The following is an 11,843-nucleotide window of genomic DNA, read 5'->3' as shown; positions in this document are numbered from 1 at the left end:
TTGAGCTGCATATACTTCAGATGAATATAGTTGAAGTGACTTAACAACTATATATATTATTCATAACTAAGAGTTAGAAGAAGATTAGGAAACTACTTACTTCTTTAAGAAGGCATCTACTAGGGTTTTAGTTCATATGAACCGATGTAGGTACGCGGACCGTTCAAGGAATACTGCAATAAGATTTTTGTTCGAGGCCCACCATAAGAAAAGAGCTAAAGTAGCACTGCCAATGCATAAATTCCTTATAAGTATCAGTTATGATTAGAAATACCTAACAGCATAATCCACATATTAGCTTATAAATAGAGTTTCTCATGGATCTTGTTCTCATCTCTTACTTGTGTAGCTCATGTTATAAAGATAAAAAATACAATGCATAAAAGGGAAAACACAAGACACCAGAAGTTTTGTTAACGAGGAAACCGCAATAGCAGAAAAACCCCGGGACCTCGTCCAGATTTGAACACCAAACTGTATTAAGCTGCTACAGACACTAGCCTACTATAAGACTTCGTACTGTAACATAATTGAGACGGAATCCACCCTCCAAGCAACTCAGATACACTCATGCTCTTTACGTCTCTTGAACCTCGCAAGGCTCTACGTAATTGATTCCCTTTAATGACGTCTTATACAACCTAAGAGTTGCTTCAGCCGAAGTGAAGACTTTTGATACCAATCTGCCTCTAACAAATAAGCTTATTTGATTTCCCTTTAGATCAAAGATCAAGGGTTGGAAATCTGTTTGCAACAAACAAAATTATCAAACTCCACAGATCCGGAACACTTAGACTCGCTTAGATGAGAAGCCTGGTGGGTTCTCATCTTAGTATGCATGAGTTAAGCATGTTGGGGGAGTGTTGTTTGGATTCTTTGGAACATAGATCATGTCCATGCACACATACATATGGACATGTGATCTGACACTAATAACCCGTGGACACGCTATAAGCTGTATGCAGAGTTACATATTCAGAAATTGCTGAATCGGACACCAGATAATGTTCTTTTGTGTGTGCCAATCTAGCATTCATATCAAAATTGAGAAGGAAAAAAAAGGAGATCATTCATTCTTTGGTATCATACAACAAAAATAAAACTGCCAATTCAAATTTGACATAACATAAAGAGTTTTGAGGCAACTCAAACATGAAGTCTTGTATCACTGCTTCTTGTTTAACTTTTTAACTGGCAACAAATATTTATTGACAGGTCAAACAATTGGTGTTCATAATTCATAAATTAGCAACGGAATCCTCTACTTTGATGTAAACTTTATTGCAGATTAAAAGAAAAGAAATTCCAACCCAAAAGATTTTTGAAAAATTTTAGATTTGGTTTTCACTAACCGGTTTAAAGGTACTGTCGGTGTCAGGATAATACAACGACGCCTGAGAGATTGAAACCTTGGTCGATAAAATGAAAATTTAAAAAACACAACGACGCCTGAGAGATTCGAACTCTCGCGGGGAAACCCCATGTACTTAGCAGGCACACGCCTTAACCACTCGGCCAAAGCGTCGATTTTGATAAGTAATTAAAAAATGAAAAGTCGGCCTCAGAATATTTGGTTCATGACTTTCCCAAAGGCCCGTAGTAAGCATCAGCAGATTACCAAAGGCAGGGCAGCACCTTGGCTAGTAATCCCATATGGAAAAGACTAGAAATTTAACAGAAGCTGTAAATAGTTCATACACGAGTTGAAAGGAGAATCTTCTTATCAGAAGAATTAGTATAGCGGCCATTTTCAAAACATTGTCTGCATCTGAATTGGTCAAATGTACACCCATATAGACAAATTCCGTAACTCATATAGACAAATTCGGTAATAAAGCAATGAAGCCAACAGAATATCCCCAAAAGTCCTCCTTCTAATGTAGTCCATGAGTCTGTGACTCCATAATCCTGCATCACCCATACCTCAAAACCAACCTTACCAACACTGCAAAGCATGCTTAGACAACCACCTAGCACACCCACAAATTTATAATCGAATTTGTCCAAAATTTCAGGTTGGTGTATCTCAACGAAAATCTCATCTTTCATATCAAATGAAAGTAAAACTTCGGGATGGACGCAATAAGAAAACATTTCAAGACAAAATAAGACTGTTGATACACTTACAGTGGATGTAAAGTGTCTAATGTTTAAGAGATACACTAGTTCAAAGATTTTTTAACATCTTTCTCCGAATAAGGTAACATATTCCGTTTATTTAAAAAAAATGCCAATCCTTGGTTTTTTTTTTTTCTTTTCACAAGTTTTTCATTTTTGTAGTTATTGTATGCCAGACTACTTTTTTTTATTAATTTTTACCCTTTACGCGTAAAAGATAAATAAATTGACTTTGGTCCATAGCAGGCCGAAGGTGGTTTCTCTGTTAGCAAGTTTAGTAGATTTTACTATCTTATCAAATTTGATTCTCGTATTGAAATGTTTAGAGTCCTTAGGCAGGGGACTAGAATTGTATTTGGAGATATTCTCATGATTCAACAATGGAATCCTTACCTAAACCCCAGAACTTTCTCATTGAACTCTGAAGTTTTTAGTATCATACTGCATAATTTAACCCCAAACCAAACTCATTTTCTAAATGTCAAAAACAATACTTCAGAACTAGGTGAATTGATTTATTGTTCTGCACCAAATCCAACCCTTAATGGTTTCAGCAGCATGTTAATTAGGTTAAGAATCAACCTTTCTCAACCCCTCATCTTTGAGACTTCAGCAATAAATGAATTTTATGAAGAAAACCGGATTGCTTTCTAACTCTTAGAGCTTCTTACGCTTTTTTGCAGTTTTTGTAAAAGATTAGGTCACTTAGCTGAGGATTGCATAGAGCTTTTCATTATTTCTCATCCAAGAATGCATATACCTAAACCTATCCAACTTGCGCCTATGGAACTTATACCTGACCCTCATGATAACTACACCGAAGAAGAAAGATATAATGTGGAACTAGACGAACCAGATTCAGATTCGAGCGATTGGAGCTTAGAAGTTTACCCTCCTACTCCACCACCGATGCCTGTATCATCGGATCAAGAACAATCTGCAATATCTTCCTCTGAAGGATATCAGGCCTATGCAGGATACAATCAAAATGGTTTTGATTCTTACATGTCCTTCAATTCCGATGGAACTCATTCCGATGAGTATGATAGTTGGCATAGCGTAAGCAGCCTCAGTTCTAATCCTGCTGATGGTGATCATCTAAGCTTGCAGGGCCTCACACAAGTTACGGAAAGAGATTATCCTCTGCGTCATCTCAGCACTACAAGCTCTATTAATTTCATTAACTCAGATGGTGACCCAGATTTTGAGGTGGTTTCAGATGCAGACTCAAGCTCCCCCAACATGCATTCAGGTCATGGCTATAGACAGAACTACTAGATATTACGATAAAAGAGAATTGTATTATTGAATGAGATGATTTACATTGAGAACCCATAAGGTATATATAGCGACACCATAACTTGGTATGCAAGACTAATACTTATAAATCAATTCATACTAAATATATCAAACGCTAAATATAACTCTAAATACTAAAACTTTCCATATAATATTTGTATACTCTAACACCCTCCCTCAATCTCATGGGGATTGGAAAAACAGCATGAGACTGGCCATGAAAGTTGTTGATGAAGTGCGGTCCAATAAATTCCCGAGAAGTATAAGAAGAAGCGCGTCACCATTCAAAAGAATACCGATTCGGAGAACCGCCAAGCGAAAATAACATAACCGTTGATGGAGCATATAAGAACCATCGATAAGAGAAAAGAGAAGAAAAGTTGACAAAGAGTGGATATGATGGGTGCTGGTTAGGCCTAAGTGGCTGTCGGGCTCGGGGCTTGGAAAGTGGGGTTTTGACGTTTAAGATGGAGTGGACGGTATAATGTGGTGGTCGGAAAGATTAGAGTAAGACAGAAAAGATGTGCTTTATTGGTGGGAACGGCTGATAGTGCAAAGAAAATTAAGGAAGAAAATGTAGTGAACGGGATAGTAGTAAGATGGGGAATTAAGGAAAACTAACAGACGTGTACTTCTTTGACGTTATCTTCATCAAGAATAATAGTTTCATGAGGTCTCTTTGAGCTGCATATACTTCAGATGAATATAGTTGAAGTGACTTAACAACTATATATATTATTCATAACTAAGAGTTAGAAGAAGATTAGGAAACTACTTACTTCTTTAAGAAGGCATCTACTAGGGTTTTAGTTCATATGAACCGATGTAGGTACGCGGACCGTTCAAGGAATACTGCAATAAGATTTTTGTTCGAGGCCCACCATAAGAAAAGAGCTAAAGTAGCACTGCCAATGCATAAATTCCTTATAAGTATCAGTTATGATTAGAAATACCTAACAGCATAATCCACATATTAGCTTATAAATAGAGTTTCTCATGGATCTTGTTCTCATCTCTTACTTGTGTAGCTCATGTTATAAAGATAAACAATACAATGCATAAAAGGGAAAACACAAGACACCAGAAGTTTTGTTAACGAGGAAACCGCAATAGCAGAAAAACCCCGGGACCTCGTCCAGATTTGAACACCAAACTGTATTAAGCTGCTACAGACACTAGCCTACTATAAGACTTCGTACTGGAACATAATTGAGACGGAATCCACCCTCCAAGCAACTCAGATACACTCATGCTCTTTACGTCTCTTGAACCTCGCAAGGCTCTACGTAATTGATTCCCTTTAATGACGTCTTATACAACCTAAGAGTTGCTTCAGCCGAAGTGAAGACTTTTGATACCAATCTGCCTCTAACAAATAAGCTTATTTGATTTCCCTTTAGATCAAAGATCAAGGGTTGGAAATCTGTTTGCAACAAACAAAATTATCAAACTCCACAGATCCGGAACACTTAGACTCGCTTAGATGAGAAGCCTGGTGGGTTCTCATCTTAGTATGCATGAGTTAAGCATGTTGGGGGAGTGTTGTTTGGATTCTTTGGAACATAGATCATGTCCATGCACACATACATATGGACATGTGATCTGACACTAATAACCCGTGGACACGCTATAAGCTGTATGCAGAGTTACATATTCAGGAATTGCCGAATCGGACACCAGATAATGTTCTTTTGTGTGTGCCAATCTAGCATTCATATCAAAATTGAGAAGGAAAAAAAAGGAGATCATTCATTCTTTGGTATCATACAACAAAAATAAAACTGCCAATTCAAATTTGACATAACATAAAGAGTTTTGAGGCAACTCAAACATGAAGTCTAGTATCACTGCTTCTTGTTTAACTTTTTAACTGGCAACAAATATTTATTGACAGGTCAAACAATTGGTGTTCATAATTCATAAATTAGCAACGAAATCCTCTACTTTGATGTAAACTTTATTGCAGATTAAAAGAAAAGAAATTCCAACCCAAAAGATTTTTGAAAAATTTTAGATTTGGTTTTCACTAACCGGTTTAAAGGTACTGTCGGTGTCAGGATAATACAACGACGCCTGAGAGATTGAAACCTTGGTCGATAAAATGAAAATTTAAAAAACACAACGATGCCTGAGAGATTCGAACTCTCGCGGGGAAACCCCATGTACTTAGCAGGCACACGCCTTAACCACTCGGCCAAAGCGTCGATTTTGATAAGTAATTAAAAAATGAAAAGTCGGCCTCAGAATATTTGGTTCATGACTTTCCCAAAGGCCCGTAGTAAGCATCAGCAGATTACCAAAGGCAGGGCAGCACCTTGGCTAGTAATCCCATATGGAAAAGACTAGAAATTTAACAGAAGCTGTAAATAGTTCATACACGAGTTGAAAGGAGAATCTTCTTATCAGAAGAATTAGTATAGCGGCCATTTTCAAAACATTGTCTGCATCTGAATTGGTCAAATGTACACCCATATAGACAAATTCCGTAACTCATATAGACAAATTCGGTAATAAAGCAATGAAGCCAACAGAATATCCCCAAAAGTCCTCCTTCTAATGTAGTCCATGAGTCTGTGACTCCATAATCCTGCATCACCCATACCTCAAAACCAACCTTACCAACACTGCAAAGCATGCTTAGACAACCACCTAGCACACCCACAAATTTATAATCGAATTTGTCCAAATTTTCAGGTTGGTGTATCTCAACGAAAATCTCATCTTTCATATCAAATGAAAGTAAAACTTGTAATTTGGTACCTGAACATGATTGGGCTAACCAATGAAGAGCTCCATTGAAAAACACCCCAGCAGGTCCTCCTTTAGCAAGTCTGTACGGGATGGATGAACTCCTTCTCCATGGATCTAAACCTAATGTATAAACCTCCACATCCGAACAATTTGTATTCTTATTATCAACAATTGCTACAACCTTGTAATCCTGAATTCCGCAATCATAACCAAACCCACACCCAATTTCATAAACATATCTCATCCGGCACATTATTGATTTCGTATATGGTAGTATTTTATACTCTTTTGTAACTGGATTCCAAATGTATATACCACCATAAACATCAGGACTGCTAGCAAAAATTAAACCATTACAAGTACTCAAAATCCTAGTCCCTTCATAAGTCATGACTGGATGATTAATCTTTACAATCTCATCAGATAATAATATTGGTCTAGATGTTGCTGATAATGATAGTGGATCATAATCTATAGAATGCAAGAGATTACCTTTTGTTAAAAGAAGCTTATTGTTTCCACTTTCAGTATCATGCTTGAGTTTCAGCTTAACAAAATCTAGATTAGTACGCACCTAAATCTTATGATTGATTTTACTGGTAACCGAACGAGGATGTCGATGATCAAATCTTCTGTGAGGTTTCCCATTTGATCGCTGCTGCTTGCGCTCAGACAAAATCTAGGTGGTGGAGAAAAAAAGTTGGGTTTTTTTTTTTTTAATGAAATTTCTTTTCCTTTTTTTTTCTTTGGAAAAGAAAAAGAATTAAAAAAAATATATTCCGTTGCCGGGACTTGAACCCGGGTCTCTCGGGTGAGAGCCGAGTATCCTAACCACCTAGACTACAACGGAGTTGTGTGCTTTCGGCATTTTGTGGCCTCGGGCCGTTAATTATATAATTACAGTCATTTATCTACTGTTTTCACTTGCCATTATATAAAGTACCAAACAGTTGTTTTAATCATTTTGCCAAAACAGAAGAATCCATACAAATAGATGTCCAAGGCTAGCTTGGTGCTAGGTTGCCAACAGGTTATCCGTAAATTCTTTTTATTTTTCTACATGAAATATTTATGTATATATTTAATAAAAAAAAATAGAAAAAAAGAACCCGTTATTGGGGATACCAAAACTAATTGGGGGATAGAAAAAAGGAAAAAAACTGGATCCAAATATCCAATCAGGGTCACTCCTTATCTAAATATTTTTTTAAATCTTAATCTACCCTTCACTAATCAGGTTTAGTGGTTAATTAAAATTAGTAAAAATCTAAGTATTTGTTAAATGATTAGTGTGTATTTTTATTTGAATTTGGGTGAGTGGGGTGAGAGTAAGAGGAGGAAAAAAATATTTGAGAGAGAACTTCTTTTGGTGTAAATGAATGATGATTGTGAAGAGAGAATTGTTGCTAAGAGGTTGTAAATTTGATTTTTTTTCTTTGAATCCACCATTTTTGCAGCTGAAAAAGCTCGGTGCCGCCTAGTATTCAACCAAAAAACCATGCCGGTAATTGTTGGAAATTTGCATAAATGTTTGCCACTACGCAGAGTTTTCGGTGATCGACCTGATTGGTCAGGTCGTGGGGGTCCAGGGGGTCTAGTGAAAATTGAATTTCAGTTCGTTTTAAATTTTTTTCTGGTTTTTAGTCCACTTCTGGCACAGTCTGTTACTTCTCGAGCATGCCGGTACAGCTACCGGCATGGTATGTTGCTTGAATTTCTTTGTCGTCACATGATGTAAAGTATCCAGAAACTTGAATTTTTTTTCACTTGAGTAGTGTCATTGATAGATTTCTATCGAGCATGCCGGCACTTAGTTAGGCATTGAATGATAGTTACCAAGCATGCTGGCACCATTTTCCGGCATGGTCTTCATCAATTTCGGCATGGTCTTCATGACTTCCGGCGATGTGAAAAAGTTTATTTCCGCATGGTCTCCATCACTTCCGGAATGGTCTTCATCTTTTCCGGTATGATATTCATCACTTCCGGCATGGTCTTCATCACTTCCGGCATGGTCTTCATCTTTTCCGGTATGATATTCATCAATTCCGGCATGGTATTCATCACTTCTGGTATGGTCTTCATCACTTCCGAATGTAAAAAAAAAAATCGATTTCAAAGAGAGGAGCCGGCAGAGAAGGATAAGACAATTTGAAAGGGAGTGGGGAAACTTTAAAATTCAAAAGGGAATGAGAAATTTTTAGGTTTCAAAGTCCTAACCCTAAAAGAGATTAATGAGAGGTGAAGATGGAAATGAGGGATATGATTTTGTTTTTTGATTTTAAGTTTTTTGATTTTTATTTTGAGGGAAAAGTATTTTAGTATTTTTGTCCCCAAAACACCCCTTAGCAAGCATTATTGGTTGGGGGAAGTAATTCATATCTCCAAATTAGTTTTCATATCCCCAATTATGGGTTCAAAAAAAAATTATCCAAAAAAAAACAAGCATTTTATGCGTCTGAAAATATTTTTTTGTGAAAAAAATCCATTTCCTATAAACTGTATCCAAACTAGTTTTGCATCTCAACTATGGATCGTCGTACCAGGTGTCGTGTGATATCACTATGGATCCATGTCCACTGATATTGATACGATATTATACGCTCATTCGGTGATGGTGATGAATGCTAGACATCTGTGAATTTTTTATCTTCAACGTTTAGCCACTGATAAATTGTAATTTATATGTGTATTTTGATTTATTTTTTTTGTTTATCTCGTAAACAATGTTGTTAATTTACAGTTATGAACCGTTAGTTGGATATACCAGTGAAATAAATTTTGAATAAAAATCATAATTTTGAGATTAAAAATAAACAAAATATATTAGTATATATCATATAAATTAAGCATGTGCTACTTAGCCTCCCAATATTGTCCTTATTTTTAACTTTCTATCTCTGCCAGAAACAAAAGCAAAAGATAATGAGGTGATTTTTATGAGGATCATTTAATTCTAACAGAAGAGCAGTGGGGGTGGGTCGGAATAAAGTCTGCTTACCTAAAGAAATAGATGGTGCTGGGATTAAGGAGCGTTCTTTTGTTTTATTTTTTTATTTTGATAAAAGGAAATATTATGAAACTAGAGGAAAGACATTACATTGTTTTGATAATATAGAATAATTAACTAAGCCTCTTTTCTGGACTTATCTCAACATCTAGAATCGATATGCATATCTCAACATAATCTTCGAATATATATGAAAGAAGAACTAGCAAAAAAAATATTGAAATCTCTTATAACAAAATAGCTTTCGAGATCCAGTTGACGACAAAATCGCCATTCTTTATGTTGTTATCCACATTTTGATTATCATTGAGAAAGGATAATCTTTCATCTCCGCGTCCATGAATGTTTTTTGTTGCTTCTCGACAACCTATGGAATCGGCTTCTTCTGCACTTGAACACCAACCTTTCCTTCCTATGAAGTTAACAATCAAACCCTTATTATTCATTTCAACAATGTCATAAGCAAATTTTCAAGGAAATTGGAGAATTATGATCACCAAGTCGACTACGATTTTATCTCCTATTTGCAAAGCTCCTTTTTTATATGACCCTCAAATATTTTATTTCTTGGTATTAAGGAGTTGAGGTCTGTGAATAAAGCACTTCATGCTAAATGGATTTATGGAGGTCTTCCATTCAACAAAAACTTATAAGAGATGACCCTGACACTAGAATCTGAAGGCATATTGATTCTTTTACAGTTGGTAGCAAGAAGATGGATTTTAGTTTTTTCTCATCAAGCTCTTTGGAATCCCAAAATCTCTCAAAATGTGTCTTTTTTCTCTTTAAAATGAAGTTCCTACATTAAATAATTTGCATCATGCCATTATGGTGAATGTATATATCATGTGCAAAAAAAATAATGATCCTAACTCACACTTATTCTTTGAGTATGAAGTTATTTGTGTCGTCTCTTTCTAGCTTCAAGATGAAGTGAATTGGTCAGAATTCCATAGAACTAAGAAATGGAAGATATGAACTTCATTCCATCGGCAATTTGGTAGTTTATCCGGGATGGACGCAATAAGAAAACATTTCAAGACAAAATAAGACCGTTGATACACTTACAGTGGATGTAAAGTGTCTAATGTTTAAGAGAGACACTAGTTCAAATATTTTTTAACATCTTTCTCCGAATAAGGTAACATATTCCGTTTATTTAAAAAAAATGCCAATCCTTGTTTTTTTTTTTCCTTTCACAAGTTTTTCAATTTTTTAGTTATTGTATGCGAGACTACTTTTTTTATTAATTTTTACCCTTTACGCGTAAAAGATAAATAAATTGATTTTGGTCCATAGCAGGCCGAAGGTGGTTTCTCTGTTAGCAAGTTTAGTAGATTTTACTATCTTATCAAATTTGATTCTCGTATTGAAATGTTTAGAGTCCTTAGGCAGGGGACTAGAATTGTATTTGGAGATATTTTCATGATTCAACAATGGAATCCTTACCTAAACCCCAGAACTTTCTCATTGAACTCTGAAGTTTTTAGTATCATACTGCATAATTTAACCCCAAACCAAACTCATTTTCTAAATGTCAAAAACAATACTTTAGAACTAGGTGAATTGATTTACAGTTCTGCACCCAATCCAACCCTTAATGGTTTCAGCAGCATGTTAATTAGGTTAAGAATCAACCTTTCTCAACCCCTCATCTTTGAGACTTCAGCACCAAATGAATTTTATGAAGAAAACCGGATTGCTTTCTAACTCTTAGAGATTCTTACGCTTTTCTGCAGTTTCTGTAAAAGATTAGGTCACTTAGCTGAGGATTGCATAGAGCTTTTCATTATTTCTCATCCAAGAATGCATATACCTCAACCTATCCAACTTGCGCCTATGGAACTTATACCTGACCCTCATGATAACTACACCGAAGAAGAAAGATATAATGTGGAACTAGACGAACCGGATTCAGATTCGAGCGATTGGAGCTTAGAAGTTTACCCTCCTACTCCACCACTGATGCATGTATCATCGGATCAAGAACAATCTGCAATATCTTCCTCTGAAGGAGATCAGGCCTATGCAGGATACAATCAAAATGGTTTTGATTCTTACATGTCCTTAAATTCCGATGGAACTCATTCCGATGAGTATGATAGTTGGCACAGCACAAGCAGCCTCAGTTCTAATCCTGCTGATGGTGATCATCTAAGCCTGCAGGGCCTCACACAAGTTACGGAAAGAGCTTCTCCTTTGCGTCATCTCAGCACTACAAGCTCTATTAATTTCATTAACTCAGATGGTGACCCAGATTTTGAGGTGGTTTCAGATGCAGACTCAAGCTCCCCCAACATGCATTCAGGCCATGGCTATAGACAGAACTACTAGATATTACGATAAAAGAGAATTGTATTATTGAATGATATGATTTACATTGAGAACCCATAAGGTATATATAGCGACACCATAACTTGGTATGCAAGACTAATACTTATAAATCAATTCATACTAAATATATCAAACGCTAAATATAACTCTAAATACTAAAACTTTCCATATAATATTTGTATACTATAACACCCTCCCTCAATCTCATGGGGATTGGAAAAACAGCATGAGATTGGCCATGAAAGTTGTTGATGAAGTGCGGTCCAATAAACGCCCGAGAAGTATAAGAAGAAGCGCGTCACCATTCAAAAGAATACCGATTCGGAGAAAG

At 36.1% G+C, this 11,843-nt stretch overlaps 1 protein-coding gene and 3 non-coding genes across 4 annotated transcripts; all 4 read right to left on the bottom strand.

Moving 5' to 3' along the window:
- Nucleotides 1-1,443: 1,443 nt before the first annotated feature.
- Nucleotides 1,444-1,525, bottom strand: TRNAS-GCU. Its single transcript has one exon. It is a non-coding gene; the product is annotated as a tRNA-Ser (tRNA).
- A 4,014-nt stretch (nt 1,526-5,539) lies between these two features.
- On the bottom strand, nt 5,540-5,621 carry TRNAS-GCU. The gene has a single exon. It is a non-coding gene; the product is annotated as a tRNA-Ser (tRNA).
- LOC113277886 (F-box/kelch-repeat protein At3g23880-like) lies at nt 5,618-6,852 on the bottom strand. Its single transcript, XM_026526857.1, has 2 exons — nt 6,661-6,852; nt 5,618-6,500 (listed from the first exon to the last, which is right to left on the bottom strand). The coding sequence occupies exon 2, from the start codon at nt 6,419-6,421 to the stop codon at nt 5,789-5,791; it is 633 nt and encodes a 210-aa protein (XP_026382642.1). The 5' UTR covers nt 6,422-6,500; nt 6,661-6,852; the 3' UTR covers nt 5,618-5,788.
- A 93-nt stretch (nt 6,853-6,945) lies between these two features.
- TRNAE-CUC lies at nt 6,946-7,018 on the bottom strand. Its single transcript has one exon. It is a non-coding gene; the product is annotated as a tRNA-Glu (tRNA).
- Nucleotides 7,019-11,843: the final 4,825 nt, after the last annotated feature.

The sequence above is a fragment of the Papaver somniferum genome, chromosome 5 (assembly GCF_003573695.1).
Source record: "Papaver somniferum cultivar HN1 chromosome 5, ASM357369v1, whole genome shotgun sequence".
NCBI classification, from domain to species: Eukaryota; Viridiplantae; Streptophyta; class Magnoliopsida; order Ranunculales; family Papaveraceae; genus Papaver; species Papaver somniferum.
Note: the sequence above shows the minus strand (reverse complement) of the source record. Positions and strands in the feature narration are given on the sequence as shown.